We start from the raw sequence: 27,685 nt of genomic DNA on the forward strand, positions 1-27,685 counted from the left end.
CCTGACACAGTGGAAAGTTGCTAACCAGCCCTGGCTTGTCCACTCTAGGCTTCACCTTCTCTCACACAGCTTGAACCAGCTCCATCACATACCCCAAAACAAGCCAAGCCAGGTTCCCAGAGAAATCAAGATCCTACCTTACCTGCACCTGGGAAATACAAAAGGCGCTTGTGAGACAGACACACCAGAACTTCAACATTCAAATGACCATGGGTTCCCCCAAATCTGAGATCCAAGGAGCCCCCTGCTTATCCTTCGGCACTGCCACAGCACCAGACCTTTCTGGAATTTCCCCTTTGGAAATTGCTGTAAGGGGCTTATTACAGTTGGCTCAGCAAACTAGTTGTGACTGTTATGAATTAGCCACTGTGCTGGGGGTGCTGAGGACACAAGCAGGGTCTAGCTGTCCCTAACTGACAGGCATAGTGCATTATGTTAGTGAAAGGAGCCAGACTCAAGAATGGTTTGAACAAAGTGGCCAGTCTTCATTCTGAAGGTGGATATTATTTCTGCTGACAGCCTGGTTACTGGAAGCCAGATGAGGCCAATAAGGAGTCCTTGCACCTGCAATATCTGTCAAAAACAAAGAGGAATTGTCCTTTCTAAGCTGGATCCTGCCTTTCTATGAGCTTCTTGTGGGTGAGGAGAGGGTGGAAATTATTTGTATGCCCTTGTCGGCGCACAGCAGAGTAGGTTCACAAAATGATTTGGTACCTAGTGAGTGAGCGTGGGGCTCAGGAAAACAGTCTTGAAGGGTAAATTCCAGAATGTTCTGAGTCTGTAGGAATGTATGTGGACTCTGCCCCAAAAGACATCTGTTTGGACCCCGCACACCTTACCTAGTTGGGATGCAGCAATACAGAATACACACCAACCCAGCCCCCATTAGAGAAGCTGGAAATTGACAGGGCAAAGTAGCAAAACTTGGCTGAACTTTAGGGGTTCAACTGTGCGCCTCAGCGCTACACAATTAGATGTCTCAAGTAAGTCAACTGGTAAGATTTTAACTTTTGGTTTCTAAGTGATTACTCCTCCTGTCCCCCTCAATGAGGGCAGGGAGTGAAGCCTGTCAGGACACAAAGGATCTCAACCCTATAACTGCCAACAGAAAAAAATTTTTTTAAAAATTTATTCATTTGACAGAGAGATAGCATAAGTAGGCAGAGCGGCAGGTAGAGGGAAAGGGAGAAGCAGGCTGAGCAGGGAGCCCGATGCGGGGCTCGATCCCAGGACCCTGGGATCATGACCTGAGCCGAAGTCAGTCGCTTAACCAACTGAGCCACCCAGGCGCCCCAAGATCTGTGTTTTGAAGCACAATTATAAAACACTTTCATGTTTTCATCTCTTTTGCCCAGCTAGGCCTGGTGAAAAAGATAGTGACTTTCTGAAGACCACAGCCACAGGTCCCCAAAAGTTGTAGCTTTAGAGGTTTCCAGAACTGAACCTGGATGACTAAGTGCTAAGCACTGACTCACCTTGCCCCACCCTGCTCCTCTGTGAATCAGTGATTTACCTTTGAGGACTTCTCACCACGTCTCTGATGTCCAGCCTCTAAGTTCCAGAGGGTTCCACAGTTGATGAAGGCTCAGGGGCAGGGTCTGGAATGAGAAAGGAAAGAAGGTGAGGGAGGGTGCCAGGTGCTACTTACCTTGTCCTGAAATCTTGAGTGTGTGCAGGAGGCTGTGTGTGTGTGTGTGTGTGTGTGTGTTGGCATCCAACTTCCCCAGCCTGCTCATGACAAATAATCAAAGGAGCAAAAGCATGGCATGACCCCAGACCAGCAGTGTCCAGTAAAGCATAACTGCCAACCACAAATGCAAGCCAGTTCTGTGATTTAAAAATTTTTTTTTTAAAGATTTTATTTATTTATGTGAGAGATAGAGGGAGAGGGCACAGAGGGAGAGGGAGAAGCAGATGGGGCTCGATTCCAGGACCTCAAGATCATGACCTGAGCTCAAGGAAGATGCTTAACCGACTGAGCCACCCAGGCAACCTGATTTTAAATGTTCTAACAGGCATTTAAAAAAGTAAAAAGAAACAGGGGAACTTAATTGTAATAATCTGTGTTGATCCAATATATCTAAAATATTATCATTTCAACTTATAATTAACATAAAAGGTTATTAATGAGATTTTTTTTTACAGTCTCCTTTTCATACGAAGTCTTAGAAATCGGTGCGTGTTTTACATTTACAGCACATCTCAATTTGCACCAGCCACATTTCAAGGGCTCACTAGCCACCTCTGGCCAGTGATGACCATACTAGACAGCACAGGTAGACAAGTGTCCGCCCCCGGCCTACGGGGCGGGGCTTGCACCCCCCAGAATGGGGCCAGGACTCAGGTTGTAAGCTGGGGGATTCCCCGAGGGCTTTTCGTCATTTCCCCTTTCTTTCCCTCCCATTCATGACAGATGAGGGTCCCCGCGCCGGAAGGCCTCTCCATCCAGGCTTCCCAGCACACGCCCCCAGCACCTAGCCCTTTCAGGTTGCTCCCCATTACCCAGGGGGCTGCCCACCTGGGAATTCACACAGTCGCGCCTCCCGCCATGCGGATGCTGCCCTCCCTGTCACTCAACTTTTTGCTCCCGCCCCCAGCTGTAAGGTAACCGTCGCTTCCCTTGGTTTCCACAGCGACGCCACCAAGGGGCGGGGAAGGGGCGCGCGGCTCCGAGGCCTCATTTTGATTGGTGGGTGGCCAAGCACTTTTCTGCGAGTCCCGTCGGGCCTGCGCTCCTCCCCCTCGGTGTGTTCCGCAAGCTGATTGGCCAGCCCCATGGCGAGAGCGGCTAGTCCTTGCTCAAGACCAGCCTCGCGGGGCGGGGTCGGAGGTGAGCGCCCCGCGCGCTGATTGGCTGTAGGGGCGCGCGCGGCAGGGAGGGGCGGGGCCGAAGCGGAAGCGAGGTTAGTCTCGCGCGGCCGTCGCCAGCGCGTGAGGAGTTCTGTTCCTGGTCGCGCGCCTGTAGACAGCGGCAGGAGCGCAGTAGGGGCCGTTTGAGGGAACCATGAAGCATTATGAGGTAAGGAACGAGAAAACCCGCACTGAGCTGCCGCCGCAGACTCGTTCGTTTTTCTTCGCGGGACCACGGGACCCACCTTTCTGCTCCTGTGCCCCAAAGGTTGCCCGGACGCGCAGGCGCAGTGGGCGCGCGTTGTGCCCCGCGGCCACTCGTAAATTGCAATGCGCATGTGCAAAGAGTATTTATAATTCTGCAGCCCCGGCTGTTTTGGGGTTGCCTTTTCTTGGGGTCTCTGCAGGGTCTGGGAAGCTGGCAGGTTCCTTGTAGCTCCCCCAGCGGGCTGGGACAGACTTGGCAGGGGAAGAGCAAAGATACGGGACGCTTGCTCCCGATTCGTGGGTGTCTTGTACAAGCTTGCACCATGCCGACTCCTCAGGTTTAGGAAGGGGATTTGCAATCAGCCTTCTTGCGCATGACCTTTGGACCCCTTTCCTCGACCGGGTTCCCCGAGAAGCTTAGGCGGTGAGGGAGGTGCAGTTCCAGGGCTGGCTCCCGCCGAGCAGCAAAGCTGATCTTGCTCTTTGATAATCTAAGAGATCATCTCAGTCAATTCCTCCGTGTCACCAGAGAGAAATCTCACGGGCACAGCCATTCGAAGCCCAGGTCTTCTGACTCCTAACTTGGGCTTCTTTTCCCGTTAAAACGAAGTCTTCTGATGCGCCTAGCGAAAAGCTGATAATATAATATTAATAATTTAATTATTTGATCATTACTGACTTTTAAGTAACATTAAGTAATAAACTAATTTATTATTTAAACGCATAATAATAATTTAGCATGTGATTATTCTTGTGCTGTGAGATTCTGTTACTTTATTTTGTTGTCCTCATAGGCCTCTGAGATCGGAGGCTATTATTCCCATTTTTATAGATGAAGAGAGAGTCTCAGAGATGTCAGATGACTTGCCCAAAGGCCTCCAGATGATAAATGCAGAACAGAGGGAGGAACTCAGGACTCCAGAGTCTTAGTTGCCAGCTCCTAGGCCATGCTGGTCCCCAAATGAAAACTAGCAGATAGAGAGATCTTTTTTTCTCTCCTCAATTTAAGAAACTGGCAAAATACACATAACGTAAAATTTACCATCTAACCATTGTAAGTGTAAGTGTCCAGTTCAGTGGCATTAAGTACATTCACATTGTGCAACCATCACCACCATCCACCTCCAGAACTCTTTCCTTTTGATTTTGCAAAACTGAAACTTTGTACCAATTAAACAGTAACTCCCTGTTCCCCATTCTGCTCAGCCTCTTGCAACGCCATACTGCTTTCTTTTTCTTTCTCTCTCTTTTTTTGAGTAGGTTCCACACTCAGCGTGGAGTCCAATGCAGGGCTTGAACTCATGACCCTGAGATCAAGACCTGAGCTGAGATCAGGAGTTGGAACCTTAACCGACTGAGCCACCCAGGCGTTCACACCAAACTGCTTTCTATCGCTATGAAGTTGACCACATTAGGTACCTCACATATAAGTGAAAGAGATTCCTTGTTTTTGTTTACAAGTTGAATACCACTACCTGTGTTTGTCTCTTTTATAATTATTATTTTTGGTAATTTACCCAGAATCTTCGAAAGCTTTACCCTAGAAGTCCTCACTCATTTTTGACATAGTACCAGGGGTGAGGAGATAGGATCCAATGTCTGATGCCCCATTCAACTCTATGATTATAGAATAAAGTTCTTTTTTTTTTTTTTTTAAAGATTTTATTTATTTATTTAATAGAGAGAGACAGCGAGAGAGGGAACACAAGCAGGGGGAGTGAGAGAGGGAGAAGCAGGCTTCCCGCAGAGCAGGGAGCCCGATGTGGGGCTCGATCCCAGGACCCCGGGATCATGACCTGAGCCAAAGGCAGTCGCTTAAACAACTGAGCCACCCAGGCGCCCCTATAGAATAAAGTTCTAATCTAGTTTTCCCTCTCAAACCCTGTTACAATCCTGGGGAAAAAGCCACAGTACAAAAGATGCAGGATGGAAGATCCTTGTGGCATCTTGCAAAATGTAGTTTTAGCTATCTTACTTAGCAGTCAGGTAAAGTAGGCCTCTGAGGACCCTTGACATGAGCACTTTTCTTCCAGAAGCTGGGTACAGCGTGAGGCCCATGGTTTGGACTGGAGAACATGTTCTATCTTACTGAAGTCTTTTCCCTCCCAGAAGGAAGGGGGAGCTTCAAACCCACTGTTCAAAGTGACCTGGGAGGGGCACCTGGGTGATTCATTCGGTTGGGTGTCTGACTCTTGGTTTTGGCTCGGGTCATGATCTTGGGGTCTTGGGATAGGCCCCCCGCATCTGGCTCCATGCTCAGCGTGGAGTCTGCTTGTCCCTCTCCCTTTGCTCCCCTCTGCCCATGAGCATGCACGCGTCCTCCCTTATCTCTCTCATAAATAAATGAATAAATGTATAGAATCTTAAAAAAAAAAAGAAAATGTATTAAACAAACAAAAACCCCAAAGTGACCTTGAAGGAAAAAAATTAGGTATTTTGCTGTGTCGTCTATTATTCTTTGCTAACATTTGCCAAGTACTGTCTGAGGTGATAGCTACAGTTTCTGTGTGAGAGGAGCCCTTGTCTTGTGGCCCAATTTCACAGCAAGCAGATTAGTTTTACTTCAAGTGTTTGTTGCAGATCTATAAAAATAGCAGGGATGCTTTCACTCACATTTAACAAAGTTTGAGTAAAGGTTTCAATGATCTACATCAAAGAATATATTTCGGGGTTCCTGGGCGGCTCAGTCGTTAAGCGTCTGCCTTCGGCTCAGGTCATGATCCCGGGGTCCTGGGATCGAGCCCCGCATCGGGCTCCCTGCTCTGCGGGAAGCCTGCTTCTCCCTCTCCCACTCCCCCTGCTTGTGTTCCCTCTCTCGCTCTCTCTCTCTATTAAATAAATAAATAAAATCTTTAAAAAAAAAAAAAGAATATATTTCTATTCAGGACTAAGTCCATCTTTCCACCCCAAGTGACCCCCTGTCCACTGAGGGGATGGCCTTCCTCAAAAGACCTTTGTGGCTCCGAGAGAGACCTCGAGATTATGAAGTGCAGTTTACAAAGCGTAGAAGTGATGCTCAGAAAAGTGTGAATCCCGCCGAGTGTCATGCAGTGAGTTAATGAGCGCTGATGTCTGATGTTATGGCAGGTAGGGTTCCAGCTGGAGGGGGGATTTGTTGCTGTTTCAATAACCGTTTACTGTCACTGCCAATTTCCCCTCTTTGATCCAGCAAGAAAAAGTATCCCTTCAGGCCTGAGATGAAGCAGATAGAACAGGTCACCCTTGGGCCCTGGCTGAAGTTGTTTCCTTGGAAGGCCAGAGCAGACCTTGGGATTGTCTTGGGCTCAGAGCAGGGTTGATAAGGGAACTGCTTATCCTGCTTATCCCAGGCTACAGGATATATATTTTTTGTTGCTGTTTTTGCCATTGCAGATGAGAGTCAAAGTAATGATTCCAGTGGTAACTGGAAAAACAGCTGCTGCATCTTGTAAATGAGCCTGTTAATTCCCCAGGAAGATCAGTGCCTCTCAGTCTCTTTGAGCCCAGATCACTGCCCACTTCCTTTAGCTGGGTACCTGGAGATGAGGAAGCCTCATCCTCTCGGGGTCCCTGCTGCCCTCATTTAGGATTTTCCACCCCCACAAAAAGGGTAGTTTTATTGGTGCTTATTTTGCAGATATCCTAGACCAACATAGTACTTGTCTGAGGCCAGTTTTGCTTCAGCTTCCTCCACAGGAATAAGTATGTGGAAGCTCTGGAAGTAGAGTTCTGGTCTAGGGGCAATTGTTTAGAGCCAGAAAACTGGGCAGGACGGCAAAAATTAAGGAGAAAGGAGACCGACCTGTCATTGTGTCATAGGTGTGTGGGCTTTGGACAGGCTTGGGGTGGAATCCTAGCTCTGCCACTTAGTAAATAATTGTGTGACCAGGACAGCTTGAGCCTTTCTGTGGCTGCTCTTTGGGGGCAAGTGAACCTGTTTAGTTGGGAAAGCAAAGGCCAGTATTAAAGAACATTATGAAATTGCTGGAAATATATCATGAAAGGATATGCATAAAAGCGGAGGTGCTACATATAGCTCTCGTTCATTTATTTTTACTGTTGTGCACAATTCCAGTATATGAAAGAAAATCTAGTTTGATTACCCAGTCCTTTAATAAATCTCCAGACATCCTGTTGAGTGGAAAAAAGCGGGTTGCAAAAGATTCTATATATTTAAAAAAGTACCAGAGGAGATTTATGTGTACTGCTCATGGATATGTATATAAGAAAAGGATAAATTGCAGTTAGAGGTCAGAAATGTGTGGGAATTGCACAGGGGAACCATTGCTTGGGGAAAGAGGGAGTGGAGAGAGGGGGTGGGGAGGGCCTCAGCTATGTCTGTTTTATTGAAAAAAAAAGGAATCTAATGTAAATATCTGTTAAATCTGGGAGGTGGGATCTTGGGTGTCTGCTATTTTTTGTACTTTTTTTCTTGTGAATTCTTGTGTCCTTTTGGAATAGGTGAGGTGTAATTAGGGTTTTTCTGACTATTGAGCCTCTGTTTCTTTCTTTCTTTCTTTTTTTTTTTTTTTTTAAAGATTTTTATTTATTTATTCATGAGAGACAGAGAGAGAGAGAGGCAGAGGGAGAAGCAGGCTCCCAAGGAGCAGAGAGCCCGATGCGGGACTCGATCCTAGGACCCTGGGATCATGACCTGAGCCGAAGGCAGACGCTCAACCATCTGAGCCACCCAGGCGCCCGAGCCTCTGTTTCAATATGTGGGTCTCTTTGAACTTTTGTACTTTAAATTTGGTGCCTGTTTGCAGAAAGGTGTTGTGTTCCGACAGTGGCACTACTTGGTCTCTTCACTCTCACACCCCTCTGCGTGCTGCAACGAAAGAACAGGCCTTCCAAAAATGCCTTTGGGATTGATTTTGCATTTGCAGATAGGCTGGGATGCTGGTTGTGATCCCCTCTTGGGCTGGATAATCCTGCTGGATTAATAGCAGGAACAGGTTCACATTTATTGTGTCCATCCAAAAACCTGAGAGGTGGGTACTCTTTGTCCCCCCATTTGTGGATAAGGGACCCGAGGCTCAGAAAAGTAGGGGAACTTGCCCAGTATCACGTCGTGGTAGAGACGGGATCCAGACCCAGGTCTGTCTGATTCCTCATCCATAGAAGAGGAATCAGGTGGGCACAAGTGCTACTTCTACTTTACACATAAAGAAACTGAGGCTAAGAGAAACAAATTAAGTTGCAGAAGGTCACAGAGTCAGGAAGCAGTGTAGCTGGGCCTCAACCTGGGTTTGCCTGTTTTGTTTCTGTCCCTGCTGATGCTTCCAGAGGCTGCTGGTGGCAGGGCTGGGCTGTTCCATTGTTCTAAGAACAGAACATCCCTGGAGGGAGGATGGGAGGGGCTCTGTGGGTCAGTGTGGACTGCTGGCAGAGGGTCTCCCTTGGCCCTAAAATTGGATGGACTTGCCCCCCGGAATTCTGGAGGTGAGAGCCTGATTGGGACTGGCAAGCCAGGAAAGCCGGTGGGGTTTAAAGACCTTTCTTGTGTGGGTGTGCCTCAGGCCCAGAGCCTGGGGTTGGGAGGGGTGGGAAGGGCGGGGCTTAGGTAGGGAGGTGGGGCTGAGGTGGGGAGGTGAGTGGGAGGATCTGAGTGGTGGAAGAGGTGGGCGTGGGTGAGCTCGGGGGTGGGACTCCCCTGAGCCACGCAGAGCCTCTTGAATAGCTGGTTCCTGAGGGGAGGTAAGCGGAGAGTTGACAGCCCTGAGTGGGGACTGTGCTAGGAATCCCTGCACTTTCACTGGCAGGTTTGGCCAGAGACCTTGGGCTGGTTGGTTGAGTTCAGCCTCCGTCTTAACACCTTGCAGACGTTGCCAGTGGCAGCTGAGGATGTTTTAATACCCGGGGACAGCCAGAGCATCATCATCATCATCATCATCATCAAGCCACTACTAATGTAATACTTATTCTTAGTGCTTTTTATCTGTTAACTCACTTTATCCTCGTAATAAGTCTATGGGTAGGGACTATTCTTATCTATGTTTGACAGATGGGGAAACTGGGCCACAAAAAAGTGAAGTGATGCGCCCTTGGTCCCACAGTGAGTGGCAGAGCCAGGGTTTTGCTAGACCAAAGTGGGCTTCACACTGGGTGGGCCCAGGTGCTTGTGCACTCAGGGAAGAATGAAGTATGTGGTCGTGAAGGACATGATCTTTGGTGGCCACCGTGTCTGCCCTTGGACAGGTACTTTACCTGCTTGAGCTTCAGTGTTCTCACCTAAGAAGCCAGAATAAGGACACCTGTCTCGGAGGGCCACTGGGGGCTGTAAAGTGCCCAGCACACTTGGTGGCCCGCAGTCAAGATACAGAACATTAGGTGGTTAAGGACAAATCATTGGACAGATGTTCGGTCAGTCAAGTTATCTGAGATGCTTTCTGCATGTGACCTCTTTTGAATGACTTTAAACTTGCCTGTGAACAAGGCCATGAGGCTTGATTCATTGAACATGCTGCTGGGGATGGGTTCATGCTAAATAATATGCCCAGAAGATGGAGGAAGAAGCCCGTGATCAGTCTTGGTACACTGTCACACACATGGGAAGTCACATTTTGGGATGATCTACTCTTTCTCTATGGGAAGATCCCTGGCGAAATGCAAGCACAGTCAGAACCCACTTTTTGCCTTATTGTGACGAAGAGCCATCCCAAGAAGTGGGTGCTTCAGGTGGGCCTGGTCATCTGATGTCAGTTGTACCCTACTCACTCGAGGCGGGCAGCTTCTCTTCTTGCCCCTCCCGGCCATGTTCCCCACCCCGCAGCAGCCAGAGGGTCTTCTCCCATGTAAGTGGGAAGATCTTAGCCCTTGTGGCTCAAAACCATCCCTTAGAGACTTGTCGTCCTCTGTCCCCTGCTGTCCTCATTCATCACGACACTTCTGGTTTTCATCTCAAACACCCGTAGCCACATTCCTGCCCTGAGCACATGCCAGTTCCTCAGCCAGAAATGCTCTCCCTCTGTTTTTGCCTGATCCCTTCTTATTATTGAGAGCTCAGCTTCAAAGTCATGCAGAGAGGCCTTCCTGGACCATCCTACCTGGAGTATGACCCCTGCCCCCTCCCCCCAGCACCCCGTTCCTCTCCTTCTGGCCCATCTCTGGCTGTGGTTACGCTTTCATTTGGGGACTTAACGGTCAGACTGTGAGCTCTATGAGGGCAGGGACTCCTTGTGTCTCATTCCTGCAGCTTCCCCAGCATCTGGCCAGTGCCTCCTTGTTGAACGAATGATTGGATGAATGAGTGCATCTTCTCCCTGTGGTCAGGCTCCCGGAGAGCAGAAGGGTGAGTGTGGGGCCGCTGCTGGGACCTGGCTGAGGACTGCATCTCATGTGTTGGGCTGAGCCAGTCCTTAGTGATCCTGATCGAGGGAAGCTGGTTTCTTGGTGGCCTGCTGGCCACGAGCCCCAGGTCCAGCCCAGCCGTGGTCAGCCTGTTCTGCATCATCCTGCTCCTCCTCACACTTGGTCCCGCGGCAGGCTGCCAGCGCTGCACCTGCCAGTGGCCTGCCCCGGCCGCATAGGATACTGGCAGCCTGTCCTGGTCCGGGCGTGCTCCTGTTTGGGGTTCCACTTGTCTGTTTCCGTCTGTCATTTACTCATTAGTTCATTTGTTCCAATGTATTTCTCTGTACCTGTCCTGCACCAGGAATACTGGGCTGAACTAAGCACAGCCTCTGCCCTCAAGATGTTTTCATCTAAGCTGAGGCCTGAAGGAGAAGGTTTTTAGGGAAGGGATATGGGGCAGCAGGTGCCGAGGCCTGGAGGCCAGACTTTGTGGGTGTCCCATGTTGAGTGCTGAGGCCAATTGGGCAGAGACCTGTGGACTTTATCCTGAGAACTGTGGACTTTATGAACTCCCTTTTCTGTTGATTTTGCCTGAGTTAAAGTTTTCAGAGGGCGGTTTATTTTTAAGTCCTTGAGGGGCCCTTGTGTTAGGTGTTTGTTACATAAATGCACAGAGTAGTTGTTCCTTATTACTGACTAGTGGGTGGTGGATGGTGTTTGGGGCTCCCCCCTCCCCTGCGCCTTCCAGTCCTGTGGTTAGTTAGAGATGGGCCACGAGCCTTTCCCAGCCCTCTGAGGGATAAAGGGCCTCTCAGTAGGTCACGGTGACTGGCAGGCTGGCACGGCCCTGTCCCTACTCGAACCAGGCTCTTATGTAAGCAGCGTCCCCAGGCCATTCATTGGGCCCTGTAGACTGCAGGGCCTGTGTCATTGTCTGGGTCTTTCCGAACTCGGTCTTATCTTTTTAAAGGGACCAGGGAGCACTGGCTGGGGCCATGCCTATTTTGTGGCGGGGCCCATGGGAACGGTGCCTGTCCTTGGGGTGAGGGCGTATAGGCCGAGTTTGGGGGAGGGCGGTTTAGCACTGGCACTGGAGTGTCATGGAGCGTCAGGAAGCCCGTCAGAGCTTGAGGGGCTCACAGAGCTGGAGCCTCCGCTCTTCTTGTGGGGAGCAGCTATTTCCCAGGACTCCTTAGGAGTCTGACTCCGGTGGGGGTGGGGTGGGTTTGGGGGAACATATCTCTTGTTGGGGAGTGAGGGTGGTATCAGAATTCTTGGGGAGATATGTGTAGTCTGAGACAGTATGTCGTTGAATATTATTCACTGCAGAGACTAAAGTCTAACAAAATCTCCTGGCTGGGGGTGGGGATCCACTCACCATCTACTCCAGGACAGGGCTGCATTGAGCCACGCCACCCCTGTCCTAAATACCAGTGTTTCAGGAGAGGTGGCTTTGCCCTTCCCATCTGGGAATCCCGTCATTCAGGGCTCAGCTTGAATGTCACCTCCTCTGAGAGGTTCCCCTTGACCCATCCAGGCCACACTCACCACCCTGGCGCCTCTCCTGTTTTAGTTCTCTGCACATAGCACTTAGCACTTACTGACAGTTTGTGTATGTGAGACCCGTGCTGTCCGTAAGCCCGGGCCCCTGGCGGGGGCTTCAGTGCATACCTTGGAACAAGTGATGATGTGCATGTCTTTTAGAGCCCCTGGCCTACAGAGCAAGGCACAGGGCAAGCTCAGGCAGTTAGCCACATCGCTGATGCACTCCCCCCCACCCCCATCCCCACAGGCACTGCAGTCTGATGATGAGGAAGGACCCTTGCATGCTTGGGTGCACGGCTGCTCCTCGGGACTGGCAGATCTGGCTCTGAGCATGTGTGGCTAGCTTCACTGTGTCAGCGTGGGCTCCTGTCCTTGGGTCATGAAGCTGGTCACTGCTCATCTTTTGGCACTTTGGAGTTTGGCCCCCTTTTCCCCCCACTTTTGGCCCAGAGTTACCTGAACCCTGAGTTTTCATGTAAGGATAAGGTGGGGATCCCATGGGTAGTGCTAAGCCATGGATCAAGAGACCCAAAGAATGTTTCCTGCCAGGCCCTTCCAGGCACAGTCTGAGGAGTGGGCCTAGGGGTGCACGGAGGTGCAGTCATTGCCAGTCTCCCTGGCTGGGCCCCGGAACATGCACCCTGGAGAGAGAAGGCACGGGGAAGGACGTGCATACAGAACTCCTGGGTACGTTCTCCCTTGCTTCATTTCACTCTCCACCAGAGTGGTGAGTGGAGCCAGCAGAGGCCTGTGGGGCTCAGGGTGCTGCTCACAGGTAATGCTGCAGGTGGGAAGACAGCCAAGAGCATCTTCCTGGACCCCTCTCTTAACTGCGAGAGCCAAGCTTTTCCTCTTAATTCACCATTCCCTTTAAAGACGCAGGTAGGCCTGTTAAACATTCCAGAAACCCTGCACTTTCCAGAAATCCTCTTAACTTGTTACTGCTCTCCCCCCTCCATCCCAGGATACACAGTTTTCCCCCTTGGTGTTCTCATGTTCCTTAAGTTGGACTGCATCTTATATATATACATCTCATATTTACATAGGTAGTCCATTCCTTCCCCCCGCCGCCACCATTGGTGAGTTGGTTTAAATCAGTGGTGTCTCAGGATCCAGGAATTAGAGTGTCTTTTTCCCCACTTGGCACCTCTGTGCCCTAGTCCAGGCTCCACTGAGATCTCTGGCCTGGGTTGTTTCTGAGACTCACTGCTGTGTCTGCTTCCACACTTGCCTTGGCAGCGGGAGGGATCTTTCTCAAAACCAGAGCAGGTTGCGGCCCTCCAGCAGCTTCCTGAAGTGCTTGTCTCTCTAGCCTTCTCCTCAGCTGCTCACCCTCAAGTCCATTCTGCTCCAGCCTCTGCGTGTTCCAAAGCCCTGCCAAACTCTGTGCTGCCGTAGGGCCTTTGCACTTCCCACAGGGAGCCTCTTGCTGGTCCTCCCTTTGGCTTCATTCTGGCTGTGGCTCAAATTACAATTCCTTGGAGAGGCTTTCCCTGACCACCTCCTGTGGCGCTCTGGGCCCCCTGCCCTGCTTTCTTTTCTTCACAGCACCTGGTATATCCTGACCTCGGGTTAGGTGATAGATGATTTGCCCCTGTTCCCCTGAGCAGGTCCAGTCGGGGAGCATGGCCTCTCAGCTGTGCCCACCATTCTGTCCCAGCACCTGGAACGCTGCCCAGCACACTGCTGTCACACATAGATCTTTCCATTCATCAAGCCCAGCACCTAGCACGGGCCCAGCACATCGAGGGGCTCAGTAAGCGTTTCTGGAGAGAACGAATGGGAACTTCTCAGCTAGCAGAAAAGGCTTGTGGAGCTTCCAGAGACACCGCCCCTGCCCCCAACCTCTGCCTTACGTGCTTTCTCAGAGCTGGAGTGCTCTGTGGGGCTGTTAATGGGCATTTCCGACTTAATATCCAAACCTGAGCCCCAGATTTCCCCTCAAACCTGCATTTCCCCACTCCAGTTAATGGCACTTCCAGCCTTCCGACCACTCCACTCCTAGGCTGTTTGACTCTGCTTGTTCTCTCATCCCTGGCATCCCAAAGTCCGCAAATCCTATAGCTCAGCCATCAGAGGACTTCTGGAATGCAGCCACTTCTCATCAGCCCACCCCCTGCCATCATCAGGCCCAGGCCCGGGGTCGGCAAGCTTTATCTGTGAAGGGTCAGATGGTAAATATTTTGGACTTTGCAGGCCATACAGCCCTATGACATCTTCTCAACTCAACCATTGTGAGAAAAGCAGCCGTAGACGATACATTAAGCAACGAGTGTGGCCATGTTCGATACAACTTTGTGGATACTAAAATTTGAGTTTCATGTAATTTCCACTTCATGAAATAGGCTTCTTCTGATTTTTCCAACCATTTAAAAATGTGAAGACCCCTTAGCTTGTACAAAAACTAGTGGTGGATCAGAGAATTGGCCTGTGGGCCATAGTTTGCCGACCCCTTGGTGTAAGGCATCTTTTATTTTGACAGAATTCTTATTGGGCTCCCTGCTTCCACTCTATTCCCCTGTAGTCCAGAAGGATTCTTTAAGTCAGGTTGAATCCCTGTTCTGCCCAGAGCCCTCCAGGGTTCCCACCTCACTTGGAATAGAAGCCAAAGTCTTAACATGGCCTCTGAGACCATGCACAACCTATCACCTCCCCCCAGGCCCCTTCTTGCTCACTCCCTCCAGCCACACAGGCCTCTGCACTGTTGCTTGAACATACCAAGAATGCCGTACCTCAGGGCCTTTGCACAGGCCCTTTCTCTGCCTGGATACTCTCCTCAGATTTCTCAGTAGCTCTTTCCTCCACTGCATTCAGGGCTTGTCTCAACATTTCCTCAGGAGGCCTTTCTTGACCACTTGCTATAAAACCACACACTCCCCCGTCCCCTTCCACTGCCTGTACCCTTTTCCCGCTCTGCTTTCCCTGTGGCACATGGCATCTTCTCTTATGTGTAACTTTATTTGATTGTCCTCCCACCCCCTGCTAAAATGTCACCTGCATATAGGCAAGGATTTCAGTCTCTTTCCACAACTGAATCCCCAGAGCCTTCAACAGTGCCTGGCATGTAGTGGGTGTTCAGTCAATATTTATGCAGTGAATGAATGAGCCTCAGTTTCCCCAAAAGGGGATTAATAGTAAAAGAGATAATTTGTGTTGAGAACGTGTCTGGCACATGGTGAGCGTGCGGCAGGCATTAGCTGTTGGCTGTGTGTATAAGGCTAGCCATGGGGATCCCAGAGCGGGCTATTCTGGAAGAGCTTCTGGGTTGGACTAACCTGCCTGCCACACTGGGCCGGAAGTGCTGGACGCAGGTGGGGGGTCAGCCTGGATGAACTCCTCCTGCTGCTCCCATCAACCTGTGTTTGCAGGGCTCAGTGTTTCCTGCCTCTTCCAGCTTCTTGGCCTGAGATGCAGAGACCAGACATGGTTACCAACCTCGACCTGGCCCGGCGGTGCGGGGGGTGCAGACCTGGGCCATCCCCTGAGTGTCTGGGGCCAGGGACAGTCAGTTCTAAGGAGCAAAAACAGATGGGGTCCTGCCCCTGGAGCTTGTAGCCAGGTGTTGTTGGGCTGGCGACTTGTGCTTCTGAGCCTCATCCTCCCTGTCTGTGAAATGGGTTAATAGTGCCAGTCTAACAGGGTCAGTGTGAGCTGGTGGTGACTGGGTGCTCGGTGTTCACAGCCCCCAGGGGGCAGGGCAAGGAAGGGGTGGGGAGCCACTACAGGAAATGGCTGAGGTCCCATTGGGAGGGCCTGGGCCGGCTGAGTCCCTCAGGGGAATGATGTTGGGCTTCTTCCAGAGGGCAGGGCCCATTTGAGGAAGGCAGCCTTGCTTGAGGCTGTCCCCGTCTGTCACCTGGGAGCTTTTGAAGCTGTGGGCACCGGCTCCCCCGTCAGAGACCCTGGGCCCCCTCCTAGGTTGCCCAGGCCAGGGCTCCTCAGCTGAGTCGCATGAGCAGGCAGGGTTCTGGACCACCGGGCAGAACTTCTGCCACATGTGCCACGAGAATCATCTCTGTTATGTCTTCTTTCTTACATTCCCACTGACCAGATGGAGAAGCTAAGGCTCAGGCAGGGAAGGCTGGTCTGACCCCGGCCTCAGCAGCACTAGTCTTGCTCAGTGTTGGGACCTGCTCCTGCCGGGGCACTGCTTTTCCACCTGTGGTGGCCTCAGCCCACGACAGGAAAACGTGCAGGAAGCGTTAAGATAGCTGCTGAGTCTGCGTGGGCCCCTCTGTGTGGTGTCAGGAGGTGACAGGCCTTTCACCCTTGGTACCCTGAGTGTGCTGGGGCCACGGGAGGCGGAGGCCTGGGGAGGAGCAGGCTCAGCCCTTAGGCTCCCCTGCAGGGCACTCCTTGTGGAGGTGATGTATTCTGCAGAGTCTGGACCTTCCAAGACTAGTGTGCTGGAGTTGGAGTGTCAGCAGGGAGGGGCGTGCCTTCCAGATAATCAGATCCAGGGGCCCCTCCCTCCTTTTTTCCCTGTTAACATTTAACCCTGCTCTTCCGAGTGGCGGTGGTATTGCATCATGGTGGTGAGGGGCTGGGGGAGCTTTGGGCCCAAGCAGGCAGGTTAGCACTGGCCCTGGCACTTCCTGGCTATGTGCTTTGGGTGAGGGCTCCCTCGTTTCTGAGCTGCCTATCTGGGGTCGCAGTCCTTAGCTTACAGACCCAGGTGAAGCTAGGTGGGTTATGCAGGTGAAGGTCTTAGCACAGTCCTTGGCACAAGGTGGGCACCTGATAGATATTACTCGCAGAAGCACTTGCAAATGGCACAGACCCCAGCAGCTCTGCTCTCAGAGGGACAGTGCTCCCCGAGGCTGGGAGATGTGGCCTGTGCCCGCTCAGGGAGGTGCGTGGGCTGTGGGTGCGAGTGAGCAGCTGGCCAACAGTCCTGAGATCCAGAGTCCCTGCCATGTTTTTCAGTGTCCCCTTCATGTGCGCCTTTGTGTGTTTGCAATGACCAACCTGGGCTCACACAAGCACCCAGAGAATGTTCTCCAGGATGCTGCTGGGCTGCATGGGGCTCTGCCAGCTTCTCTTGGCCCCCATCCCAGAGCCTAGGGACGTTGGCATTCACACACTGACTCCTCTTGTCTGGCCAGTGGGGGTGGGAGGTGGAAACTGGCTGGTTGAGGGCCTGGGAGTGAGTGGTCAGTGTCTCCCGGCCTTTCCCAGCCTTGGTGATGTTCTGTCCCCACTGTGGCACATCGGGGAGGCTGGGGCAACTGCCCCGGGCATCTCAGGAAATGGGGTCATGAGCCGAGGCCACTGGGGAAGGAGGTATTTCTGGCGGAGCAGGTGCGGCCGGTGCTGGCTTCTTGGCAGCTGAGCCCAAGGTCTTCTCAGCCACCCTGGCATGAGCAGTGTGACTTTGATATTTCTGGAAAGTGGAAGGGAAGAGGAGCTGCAAGTGCTGAGTCGCCGAGTCCAGGCAAATGGGCCCAAGCCTCTGCATCTGTGAAGTGGATGAGCCGGTTGGGTGCTTTGCTCCTCAAGGCCAGGCCTCCACCCTCTGGGTGCCGCAGCCCTTGGACCCTGAGTGGGGGCCTGTGGGGGCCACGAGTGCCTGGGCCAGTCAGCTAAAGGACCTGTCAGGGCCTTAGTGTCTTTGCCTAGAGTTCTAGGTTGCACTGAGCAGGGCTCGCACCCACAGCGGGCCTCTTGTGCCCCAGGCCCAGGAGAAGATGTTACCCACCAGGGTGCACGCTCCCTCACAGCCCCGGCCGCCCCACACAACGTGACCCAGTTGTAGGGCCCTTTCCTGGCAGGCAGACCTCTGTGGTATGCTGCCTCGCACCATCTCTGCAGGGGCCTCTGCAGAGGGTGTGCTGGCTGGGAGTGCGGCCCCAGAGGCCTGTGTGTGGTGGGGGCTGGCCTTTCTTGAATACACAGGAGTGTGCACTGGGCTCAGGTGTTTACTGCGGCGTGACCTGGGTGTGCCCTCACCCTTTGGAACTCGGCTTCCTCATCTGAGGATGGAGCTAACAGCCCTGCTCCCTCGGCTGCTGTGCAGTTGGAAGGGGAGGATGAGGAGGGGGGTCTAGGAGGCTGCCGCAGCTCCAGGCCTGCTGTTCTCAATGCATACTCATTGGGCATGGCCCATCTTAGGGTGCACAAAAGTTCCAGGTGTGTAAGTGGGAGCTGATGAGGGCGATCTGGAAGCCAAGCTGACCCTCAGGCCTGTGCCTGCCCCTTGTCCCAAGGGGCCCTGGGGTGTGCACTCTGCCCTGAGGCCACTGAGTCTTGTTCACAGATGGGAGGGGCCTGGCTGTGTTGGTAAAGATGGGGACACTGAGGCTTGAGAGGGGTTCGAGCTCCTGGCCTGGAGGCCTTGCAGGCACTGTTACCTGGGCCCTGGGTGCTCCTGTAGGAGCAGCACTTACAACCTGGGCTTAGGTGGTGCCAGTCCTCCCGCTGCCCCTCCCTTCTGGGGCTCAGGTCAGAAACTTCAGACCCCCCCCTGCCCACTTTTCACTCCTCCATGGACACCTCCCTGCTCCCGTCCCCACTATTGCCTCTGCCCTGGTCTCCCAGTTCCCCAGGGGTGCCTGCGAGCACCTGGTCCCCTCCCTCCTCTACTCACAAACCCTCCCAGGCCCCCACCTCACTCAGGGTAAAACCCAGAGCCCTCCCTGTGGCCCACAAGGCCCTGCATGACCTGCGCCATGCCTTCATGACTTCGTGTCCTACTCTCCCTTGTCACTCTGTTCAGGCCACTTGGGCCTTTCTGCTCCTCAGCCGTGCTTAAGCACAGTCCAGCCACAGGGCCTTTGTACTTGGTGTTCCCTCTGCCTGGTGTGCATGCTCTGTTCCCTCACGTCGCACTGGCCTTTGCTCAGCTGCCCTTTTTTCAGGGAAGCCTTCCCTGACCACTCTGTGGAAAATGGTCTCCCCCAGGCCCCGGCTCCCCGCCTCCATTCCGTTTTTCTCCACAGCTATTGGTGACAAAACATGTCGCTGTTGTCTGTCCCCCCTCCCCCACAGCACACGCAGGCTGGGGTGCCATCCTGTGAAGGCAGGGGCTTGGTTTTGTTCACTGCAGTGCCAGAGATGTGGGAGGAAGGGAGGCAGGAATGGATGGAGGAAGGAATGAATGGATGTGGGGCAGTGGCTCCCGAGGCCCCTTGGCTGGTAGGTGGCAGAGCCCGATTAGTGCTCACTCTCTAGGTCCCATGCTGGTCCCATCCTGCCCTGGAGTTGCCTGCTTGGCAGTTGACAAGGCTGTCTTCCTGCAGGTGGGAGTGGAGTCCACGGCCACAAGGGGGCGGTGGAGAGCAGGGCCGCCGGCACAGCCCAGCTGGGAACTGTAGTGGGGACAGCGCTGCAGCCCTGCCCCTCTCACCCACACGTGTCTTGCCGTTGTTAGGGTTCGGGCGCACTGTCATCAGCTGGATGGAGCATCATCACCCCACCCCTCTGACCTTGGAGTCCTCTGGTTGGGCCCCTTCATGGCCGTGGTCAGGATCTGGGGAGAAAGGGCCTGGCACCCTGCGTATCTGCCGTACTATTTTGCAGGTATTGGTCGAGTAGTATTTATTCTTTACAGGATCACTTTTAGGCTGGGCATGTTCATGTACTTTTTTTTTGGTTGTTATTATCTCTGTAAATCTTACAGTAGTCCTGTGAGATGGCAGGTGGGGGCAGCCCATTTTATAGATGAGAAAATGGCGGCTCAGAGAGGTTGAGTAACTTGTCCAAGGCCACACAGCCAGGAAATAGGTGAGTCTTTTTGACCTCAGAGCCTGGGGAATGTGCACGTGGCCAAGAAGGCCCTTGAGCTTTTCTTGTGAGGAGGCCACTGGGCCTGGGGTAGTGCCTCTGAGGGCCCAGGCCTCGTAGAGCCTGTCACCATGGAGTCCCTTCTGTGTTGGGATTGCGGGTGAGGAAAGACAGCAGGCTTCCCCAGGAGCTGGAGGTGGCTTGGTCATTGACCCTTTCCCTTGGTGAGCAGTGGCCCAGAGCCTGGGAGGAGGGTCCAGCTGTCAGAATACTGGGTCCGCCAGGGTCACTGGAGCCAGGTGGGCATGTCTGTGGGCCTCACAGAGGCTTCTCTGGAGCTAGGTCCCGGCTCAGGATAGGGAGAGCTCCAGGCAGCAGCTTCCACCCTGCCGCTCTGGGGTTTGGCAAGGTGGGCACAGCCCCCTGGCGTGTGGTGAAGGAGGAGCAGGGAAGGGCCTTGGCTCAGAGGGTAGTGGGGAGGGAGTTTTAGGTCCTGGTGTGTGTGACCTTGGGCAAGCCCAGTTGCCTCATGTAGGTGTTTACTGAGTCCAGCTCCTTGCTGGGCTGTTCTGGGTGCTGGGAAATGATTGAGAACAGAACAGTCCTTGCCCTCAGGAGCTGGTATGTGGGAGTTGCTATTTTGAGTCAGGAAGGGCCTCACTTGAGAATTTGTCTGAAGGCCTAAGGACGTGGGGGAAGGAGCCCTGCAGGGTCTGGGGGTGAGCGGTCCAGGCAGTGGGAACAGCATGTGCAAAGGCCCTGAGCCTCTCCTGTAGTTGCATAACTGCTCTGCTTTCCCACTGCTCTGTGTTTCTCATCTGCTAGGTGGGGTTCATCCCCGGAGCCTTGCTCTGGGCACCGGCACTGGCTCAGAACGGTGCTCAGAAAATGTCACCCTCGTTTCTACCAGTGCTATGTTGATCTGCAACATCTTTTATTTCCATGAAGACAGGGAAGGCCATGGGCGCTGCTGCTCAGCAGTGGCTCTGGGTGCTCCCCTCCAGGCTGGGGAAGGTTGCAGCCTGGTCCCCACCCCTCTTCAGCGTGGGCTGCGGCCCCACCCTTTGTCCTGCCCCCTCCCCCCATCCCCCATGCCCTGACCTTGTGGCATGCCACGAGTTGCTGTTGGCTGGACCCTGGAATCTCAGGCGCCCGGGTGAGAATTTGTCCCAGGCTAGTGGAGCTGTCATCGCAGAGCCACTCTCGGGTCCCAGGCCAGCGCGTCTGCCCTGTCCTTGTCCTCTGTGTCCATTGTGCCCGAGGCTGCGGTGCCACACCCCCTGCTTGTGGTCAGTGCTGGGACCTCAGGCTCAGGCTCAGGTGACCCTCCTCACCCATCCATCGAATATAACACTCCTCCCAGCCCTTCCCCTGCCTCCAGCTCCCTTAGGAGGGCTGACCTCTCCTCCTTTCCCCTGCCTGTCTTCTCTCAGGGATGAGGTCTGGGCCTGCTGCCTACCCTTGTGTGCCTAGGAACCCTGCCTGAGGGCTGTACTCGGCAGCTGCCTGCACCCCCTGACCTGGTCTAGGCCTGCCGTGGGTCCCCATCCCAGGCTGGCATCAGGCTTAGCAGGCCAGAGTGTGTGTGTGTGTGTGTGTGTGTTTGTGAGAAAGAGAAAGAGAGAAGGAGGGAGGGAGAAGCACAGGGGTGCGGGAGGCATGCTCAGCACAGAGCAGGGGGTGGGGTGGCAGTGCTGTGGGGAGGGGTGCGGTGCATGGGTAAGCTCTGGGACTGGAGCCTGGGAAGCACAGGACCAGGTCCCCTATGTTTAGGCCCTCCGTGTAAAGGGGTGGATGGGTGTGAGGAACTCTTGCTGCTCCCTGCCCTGGGACCTGTTTTTTGGTGGGTAATTGGGGCCTGCATGTTAGCCCCCCCTAAAAATAATTGATTGAGGTGAAATTCACATAAAATTAACCATTTAAAAATGAATAGTTTAGCAGCATCAAATACATTCATACTGTCGTCTGTCCCCCTGCAGCCACCACCTCGATTTAGTTCCAGAATATTTCCATCATCCCTAAAAGATACCAGGTTCCCGTTAGGCAGTGTTCCTCACTCCCCCCCTTCCCAGCCCGTGGCAACACAGTTATCTGTCTCCTTGCATCTGCCGATTCTGGACGTTTTACATAAATATATGACTCTGTGTCTGCCTTCTTTTCCTTAGCATAACTTTTTTTTTTCTTCTTGCCACTTAGCATAACTTTTATTTTGAAATAATTATAGACGTATGGGGAATTGCAGAAATAGTACAGAGAGGTCCTGGGTCCCACATCCCCCTCACACCTCAGGGCCTTTCAGACCTCTTTCCGGGTGAAGGCTGCTGGGTCCTGGGATTTGGGGGCAGGAAAGTGGCCCTGAGCTGAGGCAACCCCCACCCCAGTGGGTTGGGCCCCTGGGTGCCGCCGCAAGGGCCAGGCTTACCTCTGGGAGGGCGCAGGCTCTTGTCCTCCGGCCTGGGACCGGCTCAGGCGCGTCTGTGGCTGTGGCTGCTGGGAGTGTGCCCCCCCCTCCCGGCCACCCCTCCTGCCACCCAGCTTCCTCTCCTGGCAGCCAGTCGGGGCCCCCGACTCTCCCCGGGACCCTGGTCTGGTGCCCAGGTTGGGGGAGAGGGGTAGGATTTCAGCCCTCCCCCAGCAGCTGGCCAGGAGGGAGAGGGGCTAGTTGTATTTTAAGCTATTGAGTGGTTCAGCAGGAACTCAGAGGCCTCCTCTCCCAGGAGGCTTGGTGCTGTCTTCCTGCCCCACATGGGCTCCAGAGGCATGTGGGCACTGCCCCCCCCGGGACCCAGGAACTATTAATATACTGTAGCCATGGGGCAGGCCCTATACCTGCCCACGGCTCTGCTATTCTAGCCCTTTCTGGCACATTCTGCATGTGCCCCTTCCCTCTCCCACAAGTCCCCTCAGTGGGGCCTGGCACTCAGGGCAGTAGGACTGGTTTCCTTTTTCTGGCCCTTCTGTTTGGCTTTGTTATCTGTGTGGCTCAGAGGGGCTTCGTAATGTGTCCCCCAAGGCCACACAGCTGGGCAGAGCCTGCAGTCGGCAGCACACACACTCCGTCCGGTGCAGCATCAGTAGGTGGCATAGGCCAGGGCTGGGTGTTGGGCCCTCTCCTGTCCATGGTGTGGGGCGGGCATAGCGTACATGGGCCAACAGGCTCACATGCTGCCTGCCACCAGGGGGGCCGGGATCTGCACCCAGGCTGGTGCCCTTCCCACCGGGTCTCCTCATGCCCAGCCTCATGGCCCCAGGTTTTGGGGCAGTGTCAGGCACTGTGCTGATGCTTCACTCGCATTGTCTCATGACCCTTATAGCCCCTGGAGCTACACGCCTATCTACCTGCCCCCCAGCTGAGGCTCCGAGGGGCTGGTCACCCAGGGACTGAATGGCAGGGCCAGACTCAGTCCCGTCTGCTGCCCACTGCGCTCCTGTCACTGGGGGATGTGTGAGGGGAGCCCTTTCCTTCTGGGGGTGCTGGCTGCGGTGGGCCCCTCTGCCTGGGCTGTGGGTAGGTGGCTGTACCCTCAGAGAGCCCTGGCTGGGGCCCTGCCCTGGGTTTCTGGTCCTTCTCCTTTCCCCATGCTGCCTCTGACCGAGGCTCTACCAGGGGTGGGAAGGATTCTCAGCACCTGCTGGCCAGTGCTGACTTGAGGTCAGACCAAGCCCTGCCTGCCATGGCCCCATGTCTAAGAGCATCTGTGCCAAGCCCCCCAGGGGAGCACTTGGGCCTTTTGGGATCAGCTGGCCACTGCTGGGCCTCCCTCCAGCTCCAGCAGTTCCTGTGTTCCCTGCTCCTCCTGGTGCCTTCTCAGACCTGCTTGGGATGGGTGGGCCAGATCCCCCTGAGGGCTCTCTCCCCCCCAGCTCTGCCCCACTGCTCTGCTACTGTCTGGCCACTGTCCGGGGGCTCAAGCAGAGCAGTGGGGTGGGGGTGGCCAGGCTGTGTGCTCTGGGCTTTGTGGGGGTCAGGGCCTAGGCAAGGGTGCTATGTTGGGCTGATGCTGTGGGAAGACTGTCCCAAAGGTGGCCTTGAACAAGGCCTGGGTGGACCTAGTGAGAAATGAGTGGAGAGGGAGGTCAGGGAGGCAGGGGCTGAGGGCTCATCAGTCCAGGCTGGGGATGCTAGCTGGAAACTTCTTGGTTTCCTGACCCTTTCCACACTTAGAGAGGCTCTCTGCACCAATAACTCCGGAATCTGTCACCTCCCTGGGAACATAAATGCACAAGGAAAATAATCCGCAGCGTCTCTTACAGCTCAGAAGGGGAAATGGATGATCTATCTCTCGGATTCTCAAAATAGCTGGGATTTCTCCCAAGCCCAGTGAACTCTGCGGGCCAGAGCTGGGCGCCGGGGCTTGGGCTGCCCGCGGGCCGCTCACCCTCCGCCTGTGGCTGACCCCACCCTACACTGGGCCGGGGTGCCTCCATGCCTGCCTCAGGGGGTCTTCTTGCCCCCTGGGCTGTTTGGGGGCTGTGTCCACTCGAAAGTCTCACTTTCAGGAGGACCCAGCCCCCGGGGGTTGCCCCCAGGAGGTGTGTGGCACGGCTCCTGGGGGGCTCAGTCTGGGGCAGTTTTATATTTAGCTGGGCCATGGCTTCGGGGCACTCGGGTTACATCTGCACAGAAGGCAGCCGTGCCAGGGCAGGCGCGGGCTCCTTTCCAGCACCGCGGCAGAATTTGATCACGCCGGCCCGGCCCAGAGCTGCTTCGCGTGGGGAGGTCCGCGGTGGGGGCTGACGGCCGGCAGCTGGGGCCGCTGGCTGCAGCGGGCAGAACAGGGCAGCATGGACCTGAACATGAGCATGGTGGCCCGGGAGGCCAGCCAGGGCCTCGGCCCCGGCCCCAGCCTCGGCCTCAATGGCCTTCCCGGGATCGCACCCGCCAAAGCGACCAAAAAACCTAAAAAGGCTGTTCTCTTCTTCGAGGTGGAGATTCTGGATGCGAAGACGCGGGAGAAGCTCTGCTTCCTGGACAAGGTAGGACCCTGGCGCCAGCTGTACTGGGCCAAGGGCATGGGGCCTGGGTCCCTGTTCCTTCCTGGGGCTTCTGGTTCAGAGGAGATGGGAGCTGTCCAGCTGGACCCTTTGTGTCCCTCCATCCTGTGTCCTGACTCCCCACCTGCCCCTCAGCGTACGAGGGATACTTTCCCCAGGCCTGTCGCTGCCAGCTTGGGGTGGAGTGGGCACCGATGGCCCTTGGGTGTGGCCAGGAGCTGGCCCCCTGGTGGGAGGAGGCGAAGCAGCCTCCGTGGACCCTGCAGGGCTTTGGGGCCTGGGAAGAAGGTGGGAGTCTGAGACTTGTCCCCTGCCAAGGCCCGGCATGGGGGAAGGGGCTCCTGTCCCAGGGAGTTCTGGCCCCAAGAGGGCCGTCACTGTGAGGGGAGCTGCGGGTGGGGTGAGGAGGAGAGGCAGAGAAGCAGGCCCAGCTTCCTGTGCTCAAACAGTCTCCCAGCAGGCCAGGGGTGTCCTGGCTGCCTTTGGTAAAACCGGGCCCTCAGGCCTACGGCTCTCCCCACTCTGGCAGGGCCCTTGCTGCTCCTTTCGGCCATGTACGCGGGGAGCCTGAACTCCAGCCTTCCCCTTCCCGTAGCAGCTGCCCAGTCCCCCAGTCCATCCCCCCTTACCAGGAGGGGTCCTAATCATGCCCCACCCTGCCCTGACTTCTTTGCGGCTTGTGCTTCCCCCAGGTGGAGCCCCATGCCACCATTGCCGAGATCAAGAACCTCTTCACCAAGACCCGTAAGTCCAGGGCCCATTTGCGCTGCTGTCCGTGACCCCTCTGGGCAGGGGCCTCTGGGTGGGACCTGGTCCTGCACTTCTCTCTCCCCAGGTCCTGCAGAGGTGCCCCCAGTGTGGCCCAGGCTTCTCTTGGCTTGCCTGGGGCAGGTGTCCCTGCATGGCCATTGGTAGGAACGCCCTTGCTGGGCTTTCGGAAGGACAACATCCTGCCTCTGCCTGGGCTGTTCCTGGCTCTGTCCTGGAGGCACGGGCCTCAGAGGCCTCGCCTCATCCCGGGGGGCTCTGTTGTGCTGTGTGCTGTGACACCCTGTTCTCCCCACAGATCCACAGTGGTACCCTGCCCGCCAGTCCCTTCGCCTGGACCCCAGTGAGTACAGCTATCTGCTTGGCCACCCTTAGGCTCCTGGGTGGCGGTGGGCAAAGGTCTGGGCAGCCCTGAGCCCCGGCCTGTCTCTGCAGAGGGCAAGTCCCTGAAGGATGAGGATGTTCTGCAGAAGCTGCCCGTGGGCACCACGGCCACATTCTACTTCCGGGACCTGGGGGCCCAGATCAGCTGGGTGACGGTGAGTCCCAGCCCTATCCGTGGCCTCCTTTCCCATCAGCCACATTGGGGTGACTCACCTGCTCCCTGTACCCCTAGGTCTTCCTGACTGAGTACGCAGGGCCCCTCTTCATCTACCTGCTCTTCTACTTCCGGGTGCCCTTCATTTATGGCCACAAATACGACTTCACGTCCAGCCGGCACACGGTGGTGCAGTGAGTGGGGCCAGGTGGAAGGGGGCGGTGCGGGGAGGGGGGAAGGCCTGCTGGGCCCGCCCCAGCTGAGCTGGCTCCCCCTCCCAGCCTCGCCTGCATCTGCCACTCATTCCACTACGTCAAGCGTCTGCTGGAGACGCTCTTCGTGCACCGCTTCTCCCACGGCACCATGCCCTTGCGCAACATCTTCAAGGTGAGCGCCTGGGTTCTCCCAGCCCCACCCACCGGGATCGTCCAGTTCCCTGTGCATCCCCAGTCCCACCCTCTGCGGGGCCAGGCCTCATCTGAGCCCTGCTTGCTTTCAGAACTGCACCTACTACTGGGGCTTCGCCGCATGGATGGCCTATTACATCAACCACCCTCTCTATACGCCCCCCAGTAAGTGGCCTTGGACCTGCCCCGCCCCACCCTGTGAGCCTCCCACCCCACCGGGCTCTCCCCTCATAGGCCTCCCCTCTCTGCTTCCTCTTCAGCCTACGGAGCTCAGCAGGTTAAACTGGCGCTCGCCATCTTCGTGGTAAACAGGCTGGGAGGAGGGGAATAGGGCGGGGAGCTGCGGGGGGAACTCTGGGCTGACCCTGCTGCTCTGACAGATCTGCCAGCTTGGCAACTTCTCCATCCACATGGCCCTGCGGGACCTGCGGCCAGCTGGTGAGTGGCCTGCCCCAGGCAAGGGGTGGTGGTGGGCAGGCTGGGCAGACTGGGCGAGGGGGTCTCACTTGTCCCTCCTGGCCTACTTGCCAGGGTCCAAGACCAGGAAGATCCCATACCCCACCAAGAACCCCTTCACCTGGCTCTTCCTGCTGGTGTCCTGCCCCAACTATACCTACGAGGTGAGGGTCTGCTCTGCTCCCTCCTCTCCCTCCAGGGGCTGGGGTCCCACATGCCAGCCCCTACTAGAGGTGCCTGGCTCAGCAGTGGGAGTATTTGGAGATGGAAGGGCTGGCCTTACTGGAGTTGGGAGGTGGGCAAGGCCAGGCTTGCAGCTCGAGGGGGCTGGGGGGCAGCCACATCATGCACCCCTGTTCACTCAAGGCCTCTCTGGCATTGGAGTTTGGTTCCTACCCCCTCGCTCTGAAAGGGTTGGTGGGCGAGTTGGTCCTTGGGGGTGGCAAGGCCTCTGGAGAACAGCAGGCACTGCCCACCCTCACCCCCGACCGTTCTTCCCCACAGGTGGGGTCCTGGATTGGCTTTGCCATCATGACACAGTGTGTCCCAGGTGAGCCCGCTGTCCCTCCCTCTGTGGGTCCCAGCCCACCTGGGCTGTGCAGCTTCTCCCTGACACCCCTGCTCTGCCCCACAGTGGCCCTCTTCTCCCTGGTGGGCTTCACTCAGATGACCATCTGGGCCAAGGGCAAGCACCGTAGCTACCTGAAGGAGTTCCGAGACTACCCCCCACTGCGCATGCCCATCATCCCCTTCCTGCTCTGAGCTGCTGCCCACCTCCCACGGTCTGCCAAGCCAGGCTCTCATCCCTCTGCCCCAGCATCATTCTGGGGGAGGAGCGGGGACTACCACTCTCCAGCTCTTGGAATAAAACCTGCCTGTCCCTGCCAAACTCGGACTCAGGCTTTCTTTGGGGGGCTGGGGGAGA

General features: G+C 55.2%; 1 protein-coding gene and 1 long non-coding RNA gene across 5 annotated transcripts; one reads left to right on the forward strand and one right to left on the reverse strand.

Moving 5' to 3' along the window:
* Positions 1-1,116: 1,116 nt before the first annotated feature.
* On the reverse strand, positions 1,117-22,098 carry LOC145720519 (uncharacterized). 2 transcript variants are annotated; one of them, XR_014143526.1, is made up of 3 exons: positions 22,019-22,098; positions 2,519-3,691; positions 1,117-1,598 (listed from the first exon to the last, which is right to left on the reverse strand). It is a non-coding gene; the product is annotated as an uncharacterized LOC145720519 (long non-coding RNA). The 2 variants fall into 2 exon arrangements; XR_014143525.1 differs by lacking the exon at positions 22,019-22,098 and adding an exon at positions 15,150-15,222.
* On the forward strand, positions 2,882-27,649 carry TECR (trans-2,3-enoyl-CoA reductase). 3 transcript variants are annotated; one of them, XM_081814057.1, is made up of 15 exons: positions 2,901-3,019; positions 4,318-4,472; positions 19,244-19,392; positions 24,523-24,573; positions 25,284-25,335; positions 25,658-25,702; positions 25,795-25,898; positions 25,976-26,091; positions 26,179-26,284; positions 26,397-26,469; positions 26,565-26,608; positions 26,685-26,742; positions 26,836-26,924; positions 27,265-27,310; positions 27,395-27,649. In XM_081814057.1, the coding sequence occupies exons 2-15, from the start codon at positions 4,454-4,456 to the stop codon at positions 27,520-27,522; spliced, it is 1,080 nt and encodes a 359-aa protein (XP_081670183.1). In that variant the 5' UTR covers positions 2,901-3,019; positions 4,318-4,453; the 3' UTR covers positions 27,523-27,649. The 3 variants fall into 3 exon arrangements, with proteins under 3 accessions (XP_006738164.1, XP_081670183.1, XP_081670172.1); XM_081814046.1 differs by lacking the exons at positions 2,901-3,019; positions 4,318-4,472 and adding an exon at positions 7,640-7,754; XM_006738101.3 differs by lacking the exons at positions 4,318-4,472; positions 19,244-19,392 and having other exon boundaries at positions 2,882-3,019.
* The last annotated feature ends 36 nt before the right edge of the window (positions 27,650-27,685 follow it).

Source organism: Leptonychotes weddellii, chromosome 1 (assembly GCF_054177405.1).
Source record: "Leptonychotes weddellii isolate Sample4059 chromosome 1, ASM5417740v2, whole genome shotgun sequence".
Taxonomy (NCBI): domain Eukaryota; kingdom Metazoa; phylum Chordata; class Mammalia; order Carnivora; family Phocidae; genus Leptonychotes; species Leptonychotes weddellii.

What these genes read in the sequence shown, in the direction of transcription:
- TECR (XM_081814046.1), top strand. Translation starts at nt 7,655, where the DNA reads ATGCGGGACTCGATCCTAGGACCCTGGGATCATGACCTGAGCCGAAGG. An exon ending in GAACCTCTTCACCAAGACCC is followed by an intron (nt 25,336 to 25,657) that starts GTAAGTCCAGGG and finishes TTCTCCCCACAG; the next exon opens with ATCCACAGTGGTACCCTGCC. An exon ending in GTCCCTTCGCCTGGACCCCA is followed by an intron (nt 25,703 to 25,794) that starts GTGAGTACAGCT and finishes CTGTCTCTGCAG; the next exon opens with AGGGCAAGTCCCTGAAGGAT.